Genomic DNA, 20,486 nt, shown 5'->3' with positions numbered 1-20,486 from the left:
TCCAGGCGACAAAGGTGCCTTTGCACTGTTTCTGCGTTGCATATTGCATATCATGGCTCAGTAAGCAAAACAAGTATCTTCTGAAGCAATACACAGATCAATTAGGACACGTGAGGAAGGGCATCATGTGTTCTGCGGCTGTCCATGTGGCTAATGGCTGCGACATCAGCATTCCGCGTGGAGGGTGGACCGACATTGTTACCCATGTTACGTCGAACAAGCACAAGAACCACCTTAAATGCCAAGACAAACAGTGCTAGCTAGGTCAGTCTTTCCGAAAGCAAGACAAGGACTACAATGTTATCCTCGCGGGCCCTCGTCCTCGGTGTTCCCAACTCCCGACGATGCAAAGTGGGAGTTGGAAACACTGAGGAGGATTGTGCTTTGAACTAAGTCGACTTCAATTGTCGGTGAAATGAGAAACCACGCACAAGAGCTCATGATACGCGCGCTGAACTGACCACAGCGATGTACAACTGTGACTGATGGTTCTGACGTATTATGCAAACTACTTTTTAATGACTTGTTAACTAATTTGTTCAACTATTATGTTTAAGCTCTCCTGGCAGGTCCAGATGGGCTTTTGAATTTCAGACACATTACTGAGGTAGTGCTGAACGAGTAGTGTTGAATGTGAGGGCAGTTCAGCATCGCAAAGAGAACAGATACATAGTTTTGTGTCTTCACGTTCTTTTGCGAAAGTGTCATAGCTTTGTCACAACTTGACACCTAGATAGTTTCTTGGAGAGGGCAAAGTCTGTTGCTGCAAAACTTGTGCCTGATGTGCCTGCTGAGGTCAAGTTTGCTCCTGTTACATATGCAAATAAAAGCCTCCCAACATCGACTTTCTCCTACCCCCCCCCCCCTCTTGAAATCTCCCTAATTTGCATGTTCCCAAGTTGGCAGGTATGCATTCCCCAATAACACTGAATATCCTCTGGATGTACAAATAATGTCCTAACCCAGTAAACCACAAACGTCTGTTAGACATACCAGAAAGATCCAAACGTCTAAGACATTTGGGATGTCTAGTAGACATCCGGATATGTCCGGCTAACGTGGAATGGATGTACTATGGATCGTCGGAAGCTCATCCATAACTGTATAAATGGATATCCTCTGGATGTAACAGTGGGACATTTGTCACATCCGGTGGACGTGGTTGTGCGGCATTGCGACGTCTAATATACGTCCAGTCGATGTTCCTACCGGATTAACATACGATAATATAGACGTACGTTTCGATTATCAATTCAATAGTAATTTTTACGTATAGTGCTAGAAGAAAGCGAATCTATATTGCGAGAACGTGAGAAATTGAAGAACAAGTAAAAGCAAGTTTTTCCATTTGTTCACGTCCTGCTCTCTGCAAAGTATCTACGTAGCACTCTTCCACCAACACAGGAAACCTGTCAGTTTGACAGCTCCACTCAGTAGGTAACCTCATCATATACAATAGCCTGAATTACAAACACAATATTTGTTAGCAAGGAATATCAGAAATATTAGCGGGCAGTTTGACTCATTGCAGACGTACGAATTAATTGCAGAAACACATCCTCGTCACCGTTACAAACGTTTTCGCCCCCACTACAGTTAACATCCCAAACTATTGGTATTTTAGTATATGTTCCATCCACTACGCAAATAGAGGCTACTGAGAAATGCCCAAGCCGTGTCGGGTGGGGTACGGCCACGGCTACGGCATTTGCGCTGTTCACGCACACAAAATAGCTGAAAAAGTTGATTTCCAATCTGGTCTATATGTTGTCGTATGTTAATCCGACAGGAACTTCGATAGAACGTATATTAGACGTCGCAATGCCTCACAAGCACGTCCACTGGATGTGCAAATGTCCAGCGGTTACATCCAGAAGATATCCATCTATACAGTTATGGATGAGCTTCCGACGATCCATAGTACATCCATTCCACGTTAGCTGGACATATCCGGATGTCTACTAGATATCCAAATATCCACTGTGTACCATCCTCTAGATGTCCATTAGACGTTCGTGGTTTACTGGGAAGGAATTTGTACGTCTCATGGATATCCTCAGAATATCCATCGGACGTACAAATCCATTAAGATATTATTCATACATCCAGAGGATATTCAGTGTTGTTGGGGTTGGTTTATGGGGCGTTTGATGATGCTAGCGCTTTTGTCCCAAAAATTGGAAAGTCAGAGTTTTTGGAGTCCGAATTATCGGTCGGTGACTATATCATATTTAGTGTAAAATGTGTTTAAATGATTCCAAGCATTGTCACAAAAAAAAAGGGAAAAGTTCAGAATGACCCATGTGTGTAACTCGGTGTATATCTTCTCACCCGTGATATCTATTACGTAAGTGAGATGGATTGAAGGGAGTTTCCTTTTGTATGGGGAATATTTCACTATGCAAGCATTACATAAAATCGATTTTTGTTGTTTATCTGATATACATATAGTCCAATTTTGGTTTTAAATTTCAGCAAAGGATGTCTACATGATTGCCAGCACTGTGTCTTCAAAGATCCTAAAGGCCATTGCTGCAAAAGAAGGATTCAACTTTGAGGTTAGTAGTGTTATGCCGCATATTGCAAATGCAATGCAGTCGTGAAAGTATGACTTGGCAAACGTAAGAGATGTCCATAAAATGCTGGAAGTGGGTTATCATACAGCGCAGACATGTCAGATAAACAAAGAAATAAAGCAAAAAGCAAAGAAGTACTCATGTATTGCTCGAGTCGCTTAACAAGACATGCCACACTTAGAATTGCAGTGCATGACATCAACAGGTTCCAAGCTATTACAGTCAAACTCCTTTGCAACGAACGCCTTTATAATGAAAAGATCGTTATAACGAACGTTTTTCGCGGTCTGGTCTGGCGCCCATAGGATTCAGTGTATACTTTGGACATTTATAACGAATTCCTTCATAACGAATGTACCGAAATAACGAAGTGATTTTGAAGTCGGTAGGGCGAAATTCGCGACCTTGACATCGAAGTTTTGCAAGCAAATGTCGAATTGCAAACTTTTTGAGAGCGTTTCTCATTCCAACGTGACGCGCTCAGCACCACATGATGGTTCCACAGGTGTCATATAAGGCGGGGAGAGAGAACAGGTGTTCATCCTCCTGGCATTTGTCCAACCGGATGACTTGGTTACTTGGGTGGGGCGCAGTCAGGATTCGTGGACCTCGACTGTGTGTCCTGCTTCTTGTGGGCAGGCCGTACAGAGCGTACGATGTCCGACACGCAAAATAACGGTAACGCTGTGCCATCTTTTAGGCGAGAGCAGGGGCTTGGGAAGTGCCTGCCCTCCACGTCCTCCTATTGGCCGGCATCCAGGAGGCGGAGCCTCCCTCGCTTTTGGTCAGCAAATGCAACGATAGTCGCGGAAAAAATTCATATCAAAAGAATTAAAGCAGAAGAAAAATTGAGGCAAGAAAATAGGCAATGACTGCTCATTTTTCATTACTGTCAGTGAAAGAGGCCGGTTGTAACACTTTTGTGTCTTCATTTTTGGCCTATGCTGCCGAAATTCGCGAGATGACTCAAAAGGCCCAGCATGTGCTTTCCACCCGTGAGTCGAGCGCTCGTAAAGCGAGCTTCTTCTAAAGCACACAGGCGTTACGTGAAACCGACTTACGGAATGGTGACGTGTAATGTTGCCAGAAGCTGTCCTGATATGTTCCCTCCACGTGTTCTGGTCGCTGTTTTCGTCACACAGCTTTGCGGTTAATTGTTGCGAGGGGTAAAAAGGTCAAAACATAGATAAGGTCCCATGTCTATTGTAGGTTGAGCGTCTGAGGTACGTTTTGATCAGGGCAACGGAATCCTACCAATAAACAAGATTGCTAGAATTTTAAGGCATTTTTCCTTTGAAACATCCGTTTTAAGGAAGTTACCTTTACAATGAAGATTTTCCACAGTCTCCTGAAGTTCGTTATAAAGGAGTTTGACTAATGTCATACCGTGATCAGACAGTACTTTGATTAGCTACAGGAGCCAGTTTCCCCATTTGAAATTTGCATACATTGCTTGAATTATATTTGGAACTTCATTGTTTGTGGCTATTAAGTTATGTGGTAGCTACCACATTACTTGCACAAGTTGCACTATCACATAATTTGTGCACCCCTAGCTTGGCACACAAAATGCAGAGAAACGAAAACAAGGCATAAATTGCACACCTGCTGTTTCACACGTGGTTATCTGGCCTCGAACCTCTCAGTGCTCGTTTATGCATTCGTTTCTCCACAGTAATGGAACCAAGTAATGGTAATGCAAAACAGAAACTCTTTTATAACGGAACTCAGGAGACCACGAAAAAAATGTGCTGTAAAAGTAAATTCGTTAAAGAGGATGTGCATCATATCGCTGCAGTACAAAATCATAACTTTATGTAGTACTGCAGTAGTGTACTGTAAAAGCAGTATACTTGAAAAACTGCTTGGTTCCTACCTGAAGCGCAAAATTTCTAAGCATGCAGCCTCTTGTTCGTGTTTCAGTAAGAAAAGTAGACTGCTCTAGAAGGTCAGTCACACTTTTGCACGCGACGCGATACCTGCTTGACGGATAGACCTCCGCTGCAACATAGTGAAGAATTTATGCCAAAGAAACCTAAAAAAAAAAAATTATTCGCTGTGTAGCAGCAGAAGTCTGTCTGTCAAGTAGGTATCGCATCACGCACGAAAATGTGACTGACCTTTTAGACCAGTCTACTTTCTGAACGTGTAATACATGTGCTGGTTGTTTTTATGTACTGTGGAAATAACTCTTTTTGTCAGCTAGTGCGATATTCGATGCTGCTGTTTATTTCGATTCCTCGTTATTTACTGAATATGTTGAATACCCTATTTACCCGAATAATTTGTGCCATTGCATAATTTGCGCACCCCTAGTTTGGTGCAAAAAATGTCGTGGAAAGGAAAAAAAATCATGTAATTTGCGCACCAGCAGTTTCACGTGGGGGGGTATCTGGCCCAGCGCCTCTCAGGGACTGTGGTGATTGGCCTCTGCATAACAGTGGTTTTTGCCTCCCTCTGAGTGTACCTGCTTCACAGTTGGTAAAACATTGGTTTGCACCCCGCGTCCAGACGATGGTCCACTGACGCGATAGACGATACTGTCACACCACAAAACAGGCGTGGAAAGAAACGCTGTACATACATGCTATGAATTCTTACAGCAAATGTGATAAGGTTGGCGAAGATAGCTTATTTCGATCGTCAGTGCGTCTAGCGGCGACTTCGAGTGTCGTTCCGTGTCGTTGTGTTTCACCAATTGGACGGGCAGTAACGAGCCCGCCATATTGCATCCCAACAATGACGACCGTTGACAGTTCCCTGGCAGGTGCGGTAGGCCAGTACTATTTTCGTGCTTCTGCGGTGCAGTAGAAACATCAATAGCGGCTCGACCGGGAGCCCTAATGGCCGGTACATTATTTTGTTTTGGGAGTATAGCGTTGTTTCAATATTGTTACAAATGTTCACGTGCAATTAGTGCACCAACAACTTTTCCAGGTTTTGAAGGGAGAAAAAGCATGCAAATTATGTGCGCAAAAATGTTTATGGTTGTTGAATATATTGAATTGATCTTGAAGTAAGATAAATGTAAATGTAGGGACTATAACTTAATTGCAGTGTCATTAGGGCAATCTAAACTGTCAATGTACTAGTGCAGCTAAACTTTTGCTTTTATTTTTCTTTGCTAAAATCTTTCAGGAGACATTGACTGGATTTAAGTGGATGGCAAACAAGGCTATTGAACTTATAAAGCAAGGAAAGACAGTATTGCTTGCTTTTGAAGAGGCAATCGGTAGGTTTAACCACCATATGAAACATGTTGTTTGTTCATGTTTATTTAATGTTAATCAAAAGCTATACATGTATACATAGCATGCATGCATACCTGTTATACATATGTAGGGCTTGACTTTTTAGGGTTGAACCCGTATCCGCCCGATATTCACCCCCCGAACGAAATCTCTAAAATTCGGGTTTAACTCGAATCTACCCAAAAACATCCGGGTCTCGTGGCACACTCATAAGCGTCCATTAAAATAAAGTTTGATAACATTGCTAAACATTAGTTTCATGTTAAGACAAATTTTTAATAAACAAAAAAAAATCACCCGAATACACACGAATTCCTGACTACAGAATATGCTGTAACGGGATTTAACCCGAATACACCCGAATTTTCAAATGAAAAATATCACCCGATATTTACCCCCCGAATTTGGCCAAAAATAAAACCCGAAAAAGTCAGGCCCTATACATATGTTGTAGGTTGTGAGTCCTTCAAGTTAACACATAGGATTGTTTATTTGCTATCCTTCTTTCAGGGTACATGTGCGGCACTGATGTGTTGGACAAAGATGGTGTTACTACAGCAATGCATGTAGCACAGATGGTTGCTTACTTGGAAACACGAAGCTTAACCTTGACAGATCAGCTTCGCAACATTTACAGAGAGTACGCATCATGTTTTAAAACCCTGTTTCTTTAATGAAAAATGCCAAAGACAAAAATAGTATTTCAATTTGTGAAGGTATGGCTACCACGTCTGCTGCTCATCATACTACATCTGTCATCATCAGCCCACAATCAAAAAGATGTTTCATCGTTTGCGCAATTGTGGTGGTGCTGGTAAGGTGAGTACATCTCCTCCTGTTCTTGTGGTGATTTCTCCCAAAGGATTTCACTGATTGCTGGGGTGTCAGAATTACTGGAGCTACTAATTACTATTTACTGGAGCAATTTTTTTTTCTAAGTAAGGAAAATCTCTTACTTCACATGAACATATTCACTGGTTCTGCCACTACCCCTCTGGGCAGAACTCTTTCCAAATCAGTCTGCATCTGGTAATCACATAGAGACTGGCCATTGCCTAATTAACTGAATGCCATAGGGTAGGGATTGAAACCATTAATTTTGGGGTTTGGTTAGGGTTCATGCATATCAGTTCAGTTCAGGCTCGGGACTAGAGCAGAAAAAATAAAGGTTTGAACTCGATAACGAAAGCTAAAAATTTAAATGTACTGATATTACAGGGCAAACATGATTTAGGCCGCATTAAGGCTGGGTACAGTCTGGAAAACGAAATTTTGCTGACAAGTATGCAGTGGCAGTGTGCAGTGGCAAAACTATCAGGGCGTATAGCCTCAGCACAACGGTGAAAGACAACAGTACAACAGTGAAGAGACAGACTGCAGTACCTGGTGGAACGGTACAATGTATTCCACTTGGAAGCGAGCTCAGAAGCACATTTCGCGGTTGCCGAAACACTACATTTATGACAGCAGAATAGCAGTATCTGCTGAAAAATAATTAAATATATGTCGGAGAGAGAGAAGGTGGGAGAAAAGACAGAACTTTACTGAGTGGTTCTTGCCATTATATACCCCAACAACACAAGGCTGTCCTATGGATGTCCGATGTACCGATGTACGTCAGAAGTTGGATGTTGGGATATCCCGGGGATAACGAGTTTCGTCCGATATATGTACGCTCACAGGTCCAAGTGAGAGAAAGAAGGAGTCCTCATTGATGGCCGACAGACATTCAGCCCAACAACCACATGGCTCTTCTAGGGATATCCCATGTACGTCTGAAGATGGATGTTGACATATCCTGGAGATAATGAGATTTGTCCAGTATATGTACGCGCACACGTCCCAGTGAGAGAAAGAAGGCGTCCTCTGGGACGTCCGAAGGATATCCATAAGGACGTTAAGCAGATGAGAGAGGGATGTTTTATGGATATTTATTCCGGCTAATGCTCCTTCTAGAGCAGGCACAGCGTGTATCTCGAGCAAGTGTTACTTTTTTATCTTTTAGAATTCAGTATACGCTCTGTAGTACAATATAAAGTGTCTTTCCGGTATTTTTTAACATCTGCCACCGTCGCCGGTGGTTTTGTTTTCTGTTGCTCCGGCTTGTTCCTCATGAAGGAGAATAAGCGTGGCGGTTCAAAAAAGAAAAAAGAAAACACGAGAGATTGGGCCACTCAGCCGGAAAGCTTTGGAAATGAAGTGGCATTCACTTCCAAACAGAAAACAGACACTGTATGTACATGGTGTTCTTGCGAGCTTCTACACATTCGAGAGCCCTTTTCGCTGTGAGTCGAAATGAAGGGTGAGATGTCTAAGTTTATTTCGATTGCATACGCAAACAACAGTGAAATGAGAAATTGCTTGGCGTATTAAGTCACCGTGGAGGTAGTGTCTCTGTTTCTTACTCATTTGGTTTGAGAAAGTGAGTTGGTTCATAGAAAGTCGAATTTGTGCAGTGCTAATCGTCCCCCGTTTCTCTCTTTCTTGCAATACATGATCCGTACAGCATCCCATCACGGAGCTGATTCGGAAAATCCGTGAAACAGCCATAACAGGACCTCCTGCAGATATACGGCTAGAGATATTCGTCCATAAATATCTCAGGGGAGTCCCACGGAGGTCCATTTTCATATATAACAATTGGGATCTATTTCGGACGTCCGTAGGAGATGGTGTTCTGTCTGGGTAATACATTCTTAATTTTAAAGCACACATGCTACATTATTAATGTGAATAATCTAACTAATCAAATGAAATTGTTGGACTACATTAAGTTAATGGTCTACACAGTAAATGCCCAGAATCTCGTGGACTTTTCCAACGGGAGAGCCCCTTAATTTCTCGGCTCTCATCGTTCATTGTTCGTTTTGTGTCGGTTCGCCGACGTTGAATATTCCTTGCCAAGTTTGAATATTCCAAGAAATACCACTATGCTGGTTCTTTGATGTTTCCGAAAAAGGAAAGTCGTGTTTATGAGGTACAATAACTAGAGGAGCGGGGGATTATGCCCTCACAGCTACGTCATTTTTTTCTTGTCAGTTATGTTTCGAAAATGTTGAAATTCCTGATTCCGGTTTCAGTCTCGGCATGTTGTCCCTTAACTTTTAACTGTCTATCCGTGTTAACGGTGCAAAAAAAGTATAGTTTCATTAAATATGTCACATCAAACGCTTGAATCTCACAGGAAAAAAAAAACAATGTCATGGGCAAGCAGCGCAGAATATTGGATGTCATTCGGACGTCCCTGAGGAGTCCTTTCTCCACTTGGACCTGTGAGTGTGCATATATGTCAGATGAAACTTGTTATCCCCATGATATTCCAACATCCAGCTTCAGACGTACATCGGATATCCTTAGGACTGCCACGTGATTTTGGGGCATATAGATCACCGCACATGTCCGTTTCTGGATATCCTAAGGATATCATTTCCGCGCTTTATTTTTTTCATCCATGCTGAATATTGGAGGGATATTCATCAGACAGACAAATCCGACCACGGACGTTAGGACATTAATCGTACATCCAGTGGATATTCGGTGTTGTTGGGGTATGCTGGAAATTCTGAAGAAATCAAGCAAGTCCTTATTTATTTATTTTTAGCTTTCTGGGGAACTATATACTGCCACAAATGAGCTTTGATCACAAATGACTCAGTACTTTGTACTAAATTCATGGTCTGACAGATAAACCATAAATACTACTACTTATCAAGGCAAAAGCTTCATGTAAGGAGCAAAAAAAAAAAAAACAATAACACGATAAACTGACATCTCTAGCTGGGAAACTTGGTACATTGAAAGGAAGCCCTTGCCACATTGAACCATCGTTCAGTTGCGTTTGTGCTCGTGAATTCGTCAACTGAAAGTATTTGATAATGTCTTGAAATAAGATTTGCAAAAGGTAGTAGAATCATTGAAAGTGCAGTACATGGTTTGCAAAAGACACCGGCTTACTCATACTGTTGAGAAACAGTGAATGACTTGCCAAAGCAAGCATTCCACCTGAACCGCTTCAGTTCTGGTTCGGTTCAGCAGTAGAAGAAATACTTTCGGTCACCGGCTTACTCATACTGTTGAGAAACAGTGAATGACTTGCCAAAGCAAGCATTCCACCTGAACCGCTTCAGTTCTGGTTCGGTTCAGCAGTAGAAGAAATACTTTCGGTTAGGTTCAGTTCCGGTAGAGCCAAAAATAATGATTTTTAGAGGTTTTTACGGTTTTGGTCAGCACTGCTCCCAATCCCCGCATAAGGTGAAACTGTTCCCAGCAAACCATATATATCCAGAAAATGTCTACAGGATATCCCATTTTGGACGTTGAGATATCCCACGGACTTCGCTACAGAGCCCATTCACATCCAGGAGATGTTCTGTCGACTAGCACTTCTTAGTCATTTGTAGATCCTCCGAATATCCCGGGAACGTCTTTTTAGGATATATGAACGTATGTGGGACATCATGCAAGCAGGTTCAACTTTGCTTTTTAAAAGTTATGCTAGTGTCATTTACACTTTTTACGCAGTATACATGATGCTGTGAACAGTCCTGGGGAATGAAGTTACTTGTAAGCAGTTAAGATTGACCATCAATTCGAATACAAGTTGACGTGGGATAGTGAAAGGCGATGAGCGTTCACTCTGATTATATGTAAAGGAGAAACAGGAAATTCTAAACAAACTAAGTTGTTGCAGTATACATGCAATTACTTTAAGAGAAGTATGAAAATTGAAATGACTAAACGGAAAGTGCAACAACCTTTTTGCCGTAGAACTTCCTATTCGCCCATACAATTTCAAAGGCAGGTACCACATGTAAACTATTCAAACTGAAAGCATTTATTTAAGACATAATTCCTTGATAACTGATTACAAGTAACCCACTGCCGAACACTGCTTACAGCAGCTTGTGCAGTATTGTGTAAAAAAAAAAAACTTTATAAATTGGAGCCTGATCATACCACCTTTCATCACCTGTTGCAACTGGCACTCAAGATGAATGCTGACCTCTGAGAAAGAGTTCATGACTACAGACCCTCATCTTGTATGTTTGCATGCAATTGCAGTAAAACTTCACTTGAACAAATTTCAAGGGATATCAAGAAACAGTTCACTTAAGTGAAAGTTCACTAAATTGAAATGAGTACAGGGCAGCTTGCTGTCACGAATTAAAATAAAGCTGTGGTGCCGAAACGATATTTAAAGATATTTATTTTACATTATTCACAAGTGCACTGAGATCTGGTACTTAGCAGAAACCATCACTTTCGCAAATCAGACCGTGGCGTTGTTTCACAGTGTCCGCTTCGCACTTTCCGTGGTCCCAACCTCGTAAAACTTTGTCTCTCGTCTAATGACGGACTTGTTTGTGTAATGCACATATTTTGCTGAGAAAAACAAAAGGCCACAAAGCACACACACCACAGAAACGATGAAAGAACTGGAACATTTGTTCTGGTCTGTCATGCGCCATTCTGCTACATGTGACTGCATTCTGACTGCTGCGGCTATGGCTGCGACCCAAATTTGGCGTTCTAGTCAAGTTCTAGTCCAAAGCCAACATGGTGGCGGCCAAGATGAATCAAGACGCATGCAGTGGGGCCGTAGAAAAGATACGTAGAACTGAAATTTGCACTGCACTGGGATTCGTTAAACTGGAAATTATTTACATTGTTTACAATAGAGTTCCAGTGGGGGATTCTAGCAAAATTCTTTCACCTGAATAGTTTGTTCAAGTGACGTTCGCTCAAGTGGTGTTTTACTGTATATATATAGATCACACCTGTTACTGAGAGATCAGCATTATTTTGCAACCAGCAAGAACTAGTTGTGCACCACACAACAATACGACAAGATGCGTACGACACAACAAAGCACACCAGACGACAGAACGACACACGACAGACATGTGCAACAGACGTCAGAACGACACGCGACGAACACCTACAACATCTACAACAGGCGGCAAGGTCCCAATATATGACAGCCTTGTTTGTCATATTTTTCTGTCGTTTTGTTTTTGACTGAAATATGTCCATGGTATATCCAGGGAACGTTGTATGAGGGACGAATGGGATGTAAATTTTTGGACATCCAGTAAACGTCTGCAGAACTTGTGTGACATCCACGATGTTTGAGACCAATTTGGTACGTCTCCTGGGTATTAGTGGTTTACTAGGTTGTAACATATTTCCAGTCATTCTGCACTGTGTAGCATATTTCACTTAAATACATTTTTTTTTATTCAGAAAGCCCTTAATGAACCAATCCTTCAAACTTCAGCTTGCCCACCCTGTGGTGAGGGACTTCTGACACCTTTGCTTTTTGTAAGACTTCATTCTGAATGCTTCTAACTGGATTATGCTTAGAGCCTTATCTTTTTCAGTTAAATCCTGTGAAACCCGTTTTTACCCCCAATTTTCATCATGACTTAGGGTGAAACCCAAAAATGAACTTTCCAAAGTGCAAAATCAACCGCCAAAACAGACACTGGAGAACACTAAGCACTGCGCATTCATCACAACTTCTCGGCATCTGCTGTTCGTCTGAAATGCGAGACGCTCAGTTCATTTATTTTCTACCCCATATCTGTACAGCCTGATTTTATACTATATTTACAGCTCCTGAAATAAAACCACATTTTCATCCCTGCAATTTTGGAAAAACATAAAACCCGAAAACACAAGAGTCTATTGTAATTATGCTAAATAGTAGCAGAGCTGGAACAGAAAGAACATCCTCTGATGAGGCACATCAGCAAGCTTAAAAAATTCACAAATTATAAAAATAACTTATCCCAAGAAGTGTACTTTCCTTCTTCCTTACAAGTATTCTTATATTTATAGTACCCCCTCACATTCGGTCCATATGCTGTGAGATACATCAGGGACCTCACAACTGGATACGACAGCACACAGCCTGACCTCAAAGCGGTATGTGATGTATTTTTGTTTTTTGGCTTCCTCAACAATAGAACTGAGATGCTTTCCTGGTAAAGTGTGGTTGATGGTGTACCTCATTGCCGGTTCCCTCAAAGCAGTCAGTTTTGTTTAGAACTTGGGGTTATCAAGTTTCATGTGCTCAAATGGTGTTGTATTTTCAAAATATATTGCCAGATTCTGTGTTTCTTGAGCCCAGAAAGAAAGGCTTTGCATCCAGCACCAACCACCATGGCATACAGGTGCTCGCAGATATGGACACCCATTGTGCAGTAAAAGATTATTGCGATTATTACACTAATTATGTTGCATTGAAACACAGGAGGCAGACCAAAACGAATTTTTAAATACACTTCCCAGGTAATAAAATAGAATACTTATGGGCAATAATGGTACAAGTATAAAAATGGTGTTGCCGGGTTAAGAGATAATACGCTTTAATGATATGTGATACCTTTTAAAAATATTTCCCATGCAGAAAGCTAATGAATTCATGATGAAAACATGCTTTAAGAGCACACAGTTGTATTGTGTGTGATCGCAATGGCGATTATTGGAACAACATAAGCATTATGACCTCTACTAAGGGTACACTTTACCACTTTTGAAAGAGACCACATGTGTGTATCACAAGACCACATTTCCCAATGTATAGAAACAAAAAAGTTTCTAAATGAAATGGAACAGAAGCACAGGAGGATTAAGTTTCTTCTGTGACCTGCTCAGAGACACATAGATACCTTTCTAGAACGGGCCTCTTTTCCTCTGTGACGTACCGGAGGAGTCTGCAGACATCTACAGCCTTTCTGACTGATACTCCCACGTGTTGTGCTGTTTGCATGTTTTTCATTAGTTCTGTTAACGTCGACCTACATTTCACTGGTTGGCAAGTTCGTGACAGCATGCTGTAGTTGCTGTGCACTCTCACACAACTCGTTTCTAAGCCTGCTGCTTCTGCGGCCGTTTACGACCTTTTTCGGCTGGAGAAATGTTCTGTGCGTCGGAATCACTACTCTGAGGTGATGAAGAAACTTCATCCGTCATAGCCTCCATTAGACTGAGACCTAAAACACACTTTCCTCAACATATAGACAAAGCAGCCGTCCTTAATGTAGCTGAAAGTGACGAAAACTTGTCAACAGGTGGCTTACGATTACACGTAGCGCCACCTGTAACCAACAGAAGCAGGTCGCTTCTACATGAGCTCTCGCACTTCTTACGTTGCTACGCGATGGCTGTTCTGTCTACGGTGACAAGATTTGATACAAGGATGGTATGTGCAGAGATAAGGAAGTTACTCGACAAAAGGAACCCTTTACCTGTTAAGGCACTGTGCAAAAATGTAACTAAGTTACTAACGAAGTTACAGGTAATGAAAATGAACTTGAAGTCCCTAAGGTACTTTGGGAAAGTAATGAGTTACTTTCAAGTTACTACCTGTTACTTAATATATGCTTTTTAGTTCTTGACATCTCTATAATTAATGAAGATCTTAATCTCGCAATGGGTAGTGTATGACATTTTATAATAGTTTTGATATACGAAAACTATATAAAATATTTGATATAATGAAAGAAGTGTGCCTTTATGTTCTTTTTTAGGGAGGCATTTAATGATTTTGATCTCATAATAAGTTTCTTCAGTGGCGCACAAAGCAGGCATTGAAAGTTTAGGTCACATGAGCTGTCCTCACATTTCAACACATTTCGTAGAGCCATTTTGTAGAGCTGTACCAAATTTTAATTTTGCTACACAGTGCCCTTTGTCATTGTCATACACTGTCACATACACAGGGCCCTCTGCCCTAAACTGCTCAGCGCCATGATGAACGTCACCTGAGTCTCCTAATGTACGGCCAAAACAGAATTTGTAGCATTCACTTACCCCAACTTACCCCAAGTTACTTTGAAAAAGTTAGCTAAAAAAAGAACTAGTTCCTCAAGAAGTTACTGGTGTTCAAAAGCAATGAGTTATGTTAAAAGGTACAGAAAAGAAAATAGCTTAGTTACAGTAACGAGTTACCCCTAACACTGGGTATATGAGCCCTTGTACTCGAATGACTGAACACACTACACACGGTGCAAGTGCACTTGCACCTATTGCCTGTAAGTCTTCGATTTAAGTGTTGAATAATATCATTCGTTTTTCAATACTATTTGCTCCCGGTCATATCTTGTGAGACACCCTCAGTACAGTAAACGGAAGAAACCTCTGTGTGTGAGAATAGAAAATAGAGACCTGTCACCTGTATCACAAGCATGTGTCCTTTTAAAACCTTTTAAAGCCTTTCAATGTCTTAAAGGAGCATTATAGTGATATCTAACATGTCCAAAAACTGCTGTCATCTTGTAAAGCAGTATGTGAAAACCATTCCCACAAAATATTTCTGTCCGAAGTTGTTTCACCGTGGCACAATTAATTTGCAAAACCGCTGCCGCGGTGACAGGCCGGAGCGCCCAAACTGCAGACCACACCCGTTCTAGTGTGCCGTTCCTGGTCGAGAGCCACCTCATTCGATCGTTGGTAGGAAAAACTGTCTGCTACGAACATTGTGAGCTGTTTCTTGTTGATTGCTATTCGTTATATGATTTACATCACGTTTTTTGAAAAACAAAGCTATATATGCAGCCCGACAAAATAAGATTGTGTTGCGATCACAAGAGTAATATCCGTGGCTTCTGTGCAATGTCAAAACTCACAGTAGCAGAAAGGAAGCAATGACGGCGCTATTGTGGCGCCACCTGTTAGCCACTGAACCAACTGTGTGGTGAAAATGGTCAGACGGGCTGCACACTGTCGGGAAGCGCTGGAGTATCGCTGTACAACACACAGTTAGATTTGTGCTGCACCACTCATTCTTCCCGTGGTGCCAGCGGTCCCAAAAAATCGAGGTCGTTTCATTGACAGCCTTCGAATCCTCCGTTTCGGACATCACGCAGACAGAGGACGCCTGCCGTCTCAGAAGTGGTAGCAGATGCTCCGGCCTGAGCGGTGTTGCTCACCTCGATCATGTGATCCCAGGTCCAATGTGGTGCGTCCCTACCACTCACGTGACATAGGGACGCGCATGGCGGAGCTCATCACGTGTCTATCGTGAAGGCGAAGGAGGGTGTTTTGCGCACGGGAGATTCAGAGGGCTATTGCAGGCATCCCAATTTTGCTACGGTTGCACTAATTGTGGGAAAACTGTTTTCGGGTGCCTAACATTCCGTACCGAACAAAAACAAACAAAGTTGCGTGCCTCTAGACTGCTCCTTTAAAACCAATGCTTTGTGTGTGACATAAGAGACTTCATTATGGAATGTTTTTTTTTTTCGTCAAAAGCGTTGAAATTCTGCATGCTGCACATTTGGGGAAAAGCTATTTAATTCTGCAAGATGTTGTAAAACTGTTAACTGGCTTCCTGTAGTCTTGAGCACTTATAGCACTGCAGCAACTCTTCTGACAGGTGTAAGGCCAGCAATAGGATGGTGGTAATTTTTTGGGAATTTGTAGCCTTCCCGTGGCACATATCAATTGTTCAAGATGATCTGAAACGGTTGGTTGACCTGAAACATGTTGAAGCAACACAAAACAGAAGAGGACAGACATGGACAGCATTACCTTACACGATGTTGAAAACGAGCAGACAAAACGAAGGCTGACTTTATGCACAAGCTCCAGGTAGCAACTGAAGTTTTATTGTACATAACAGACTGAACAGGGTAGGAGTGGGGGGGAAGTGGATGTGTTGTGGGAACAGACTGCGACACATTCACGCGCTGCCCAAGAAGCTAATCTCGTCCTTGGAAAGTCCTACAGACAGGTGGCTAACACAATGTCTGCCTGTTTGCTGCTTCCGCTGCTAGTTTGAGCTTGTGTGTGCTCTCAGTCTTCGTTTTGCGTGCTCGTTTTCAACATGGACTCCGACCCACTTGCCCGTGTTTCTACACATTGCTTCGCACATTGTCCATCCTCATCTGTTTCGTGTTGCTTCGACACGTTTCATAGCTATTGTTAGTTATTTTTACAGTTACTGAACCATTGTGGCACATCAAAGTGTTTCGTGGGTGGCATATGCTTTGTTGGCCTTGACTAAAGTATTTATGTACTTGTTTCTGTGCTTTTCTGAAGTGCCAAGTTTAGTAATTCCTGTAAGTTGAACAACTCAGTGATCACTCCAGAATGTAGATGTGAAAGCCTTGCTAGCTTTAAGTGAACTTGGTGGACCTCCCAGCACAGAAGAATAAACTGCAACCATAACAGAAACAGAAAAACAAAGAATAATTTCCTGCCCTGCAAGCAATAGTGTGGTGGCACTGTATGTGGTTACTGCACCTTTCCTTCAATGCATCACCTGCCACTGCTCTAGTTCAGTGCTACTTCACAGGTTAAAATTTGTCTGAAGTCAAAATATCTGGAGGCCTGCTTCAGTTTAGAATTGGGGAGGAACATGTCTTATAAAAACCTGAAATTGTCGGAAATCTCGTCTTTGTATTTTTATTATTATAAGAAACTTTATTGAGCCTTTACCAAAGTGCGTAACAGTTGATTTGAAGTATCAGCATGTGTGCACCTGTACATTTCTTTTGTCACCATAAAAGCTTATCCATATGGAATCTGTTTATAGCTTTTGTTTCTTGTGTATAGGTACTGCCTACAAGTTCTTCAAGTGAAATGATCACTTTCTACCTTGAGAATGACTGTGTTATCACCATTAGGACAAGTGGCACAGAACCCAAGATAAAGTACTACAGTGAAATTTGTTCCAAGCCATTCCTCCCTGAAACGTGAGTTATGTTTATTGAAGTGGATAAGGAGACAGTATGTAATGTGCTGACAGCACAAGTAGTTGATTCTAGTATTAACTGTCATACTCTTCAGGCTCCTCAGGCTATATGTGTTACAGTCTTCATGGGATAATTACATGCATTACCTGCTTGTACACCTTCAGCAACTTCGGAAAGCCATTTGCAAAATTTCGCTGTCTGTAATCGTCCAGTGAATCGGCTTCACCTGTACCTTGTAGGAGTGTAGCCCACTGAGAGACAGCCTCTGGGCAATCCCATCAATTCAGACTCTAGGGGAACCTAACGATTTAATTCAAATAAAGTGGAGTTCGAGCCAAAGGCTGTCTCTCTGAATGTGGACCTGATGCGCTGACAGCGCGTACTGGCTGCATCGGAGATGCGTAATGGCTAGTTTAGTCGTGCCACGTGTTTGCAATCATGCGAAGCTGGAAATATAAGAAGCTCGTTCATATTAAAAAATATTGATTTACAGGCAAGCATCAAAACATCTCAGGGCTGAAAATAATTCGTTATAAGCATTTGCATTAGTTTTTTCAGCTGCGACTCTATCATCATCATCATCATTTATCATGTTGAACCCTACCCAAATGGGAACCCCAGGACCGCGAACCCCACGGACCCAATCCAACGAAAAATATTGGGTGTTGTCAACGCCTTTTTGCTTGCCGTATAGCCAATAGCCAGCCACTATCCAATGCCTTGCATCTTGCTAAGTATAGTACTAATCGATCCCCTAAGAACAACAATAATTTTGTTGTGATGAGTATCCCTTTCTCCCTCTTATCCCCAATCCCTGATCATTGATCCTTTACTTTCTAGCTTTGAAAGCAAAAGGCCTTATTGCAAGTTAGTCCAAAATAATGTACAACTTTGAACATTAACGTAGGTCAATTCGTGCACAGCAAGGATACAGAGCTAAACCCGGTAGGGCTAGATGCTGTGGTGCAGAGCAACAGTTTCATGGAATATATTTAAGCTATTTTACCTTGCATGTGTGCGGTGCGTTGAAAAGTAAGCAGCTCTCGTAATACACTAAATGTGGACTTAACAAAATAATTTTTCTCCATTGCTTTTCCAAAATGTTGTTTACACATGCACTTGCTTTAGTGAAGTCAGGAAAGGATGGCCCTCCCCTATGTGGCACATTCCACATTAAAGTGCTTGTCATGCACTACTCTAATTTGTCATGACTTTCCTTTGAAGTATGCTTTCTTGCATTATTGTTGTTCACAAAAGTTAGATTACTTAACTACTGCTGAACTACTACTTAAGCACAGCTATCTGAAATGAGAACGTCACATTCCTCAGTTTCTCCCTTGTTTGAGAGACAGGTTATATCCAAAACCGAAGAAGCAGTGGTATTCAGTTCTTCAATTTCTGGATGTGACCTTTAATTTGGATCATCTGCTTACGGTTGGGTTTTCTCAGTTCATTTACCGACAACTGCAACAACATATGACTGTTTATTGTGATCCCATGTGTATGAAAGTACTGGACACTGGATGTGTTGATGGACACCTCTATTGAATTTAATGTATTTCCATGCTGCATTTGTTCTGCCGCTCTACTGCACGTGCAGCGGTCGTAGGCAGTCTCGAGAGTGAGCGTGACCTTTCCTTAACTTTGCTTTGAAATGTACTTCACCTGTATTCTGCTGCTCTCCACGGCTGACTTACCTTGTGCAGTCTCCTCTATTGCTGGGATTGCATGAAGATCGTGAATCCTATTCACACAATGGATCGTCTTACAGAGTGCTTAGAACAGACCATATGCAATATCACAGCTACCAGTTATTTGAAAACATGTGATTTCTACTGCCATTGAGCTTTAATAACACGTGTTTATTGAACACTCTTCTATTCCAGGGAGTGGCAAGCACTGGCTCAAGAACTCAAAGAAATTTGCGGACACATGGTTAGCGAGTGCTTCCAACCAGAGATCAATGGTTTCATACCCAAGAGTGACTAAGGTGCCTTCAGGCATTTCTTGTGTTTCAGGATTGTTATCACCCTATGATGTACAGACAAATGTATAAAACAGGAGCTTTACCCTCAACTTTGTCCCTACAGCATTACAATATTGTACATTTCACTGTACTCCATTTCATGACGTGCTTGCAGCGCATGCTGGCAGCTATGAGGTGTAAATTTTGCTATGTTGCATGCAGAATTCTCAAACCCCAAAGGCAGTGAATACTGCTGTAAAGTAGGGTTACCTTATAAAGCTTTTAGTCTCTGTGATATCATTGATAGGCATAGCAAGAGGATTCATTATTTTTGTCGGACAAAACGCAAACCAACAGAAAGCAATTCTGTGCAGCATGATGTGAACACTTATTCCTCAGATGGTGAATTTGCTACAAACACTATTTCAGTTCATTATCAGATGTCTGTATCTCTCTCAAAGACAACGTACAGTGGAATCTCGTTAATTCAAAACCGCTTAATATCGCCTAACCTCCGGATAGTTCGAACTGTCATCTGGGTCCCGCCCAAGCCACATGTACTTCAATGGGGAGGACCTCCCGGTAATTGGAACGGACGACCGTATACACCGCATAATTCGAACCAACCGCTCTCACGTGTAGCACCAGAACGGGTCACAGCGCCCCATATCTCCCTGGTTATTGACCTTCATTACGGTTCCCGTCCTTTTTCCACATTTTGCACTGTTCGAGGACGCTTTCACCTCTTTGCAACAGGAAGGAGCTTACACCAGTGAATGCCACTAACTACTTCTACAGTAGTTTAACTATAACTACTAACTTCTTTGTGATTGAGTAGTTTAACTAGTAGTTCAACCACTTTTCAGGGGAGTAGTTAAAACTACTTTTTTAACTGCTGCAATGTAGTTTAACTACATCTATAACTACTTAACGTTGTCCACCAACACCAATCCCTTGTAGTGTTCTTGGACAGCTAAATATGAAGCACGAG

The 20,486-nt window shown here is 41.8% G+C and overlaps 1 protein-coding gene across 3 annotated transcripts in view; it reads left to right on the top strand.

The window, feature by feature from the left end:
• The window catches only part of LOC135394481 (phosphopentomutase-like), a 55,966-nt gene extending 36,361 nt beyond the window's left edge, over positions 1–19,605 (top strand). For all 3 annotated transcript variants that reach the window (XM_064625237.1, XM_064625239.1, XM_064625238.1), the window contains exons 10-16: positions 2,476–2,558; positions 5,715–5,808; positions 6,338–6,467; positions 6,544–6,646; positions 12,668–12,754; positions 17,390–17,529; positions 19,416–19,605. In XM_064625237.1, the coding sequence (XP_064481307.1) occupies positions 2,476–2,558; positions 5,715–5,808; positions 6,338–6,467; positions 6,544–6,646; positions 12,668–12,754; positions 17,390–17,529; positions 19,416–19,518 (740 nt within the window). In that variant the 3' untranslated portion in view covers positions 19,519–19,605. The remainder of the gene's footprint in view (positions 1–2,475; positions 2,559–5,714; positions 5,809–6,337; positions 6,468–6,543; positions 6,647–12,667; positions 12,755–17,389; positions 17,530–19,415) is intronic.
• Positions 19,606–20,486: the final 881 nt, after the last annotated feature.

The sequence above is a fragment of the Ornithodoros turicata genome, chromosome 5 (genome assembly GCF_037126465.1).
Source record: "Ornithodoros turicata isolate Travis chromosome 5, ASM3712646v1, whole genome shotgun sequence".
Taxonomy (NCBI): domain Eukaryota; kingdom Metazoa; phylum Arthropoda; class Arachnida; order Ixodida; family Argasidae; genus Ornithodoros; species Ornithodoros turicata.
The sequence above is the reverse complement of the archived record's forward strand: the minus strand, read 5'-3'. Positions and strand labels throughout refer to the sequence as shown.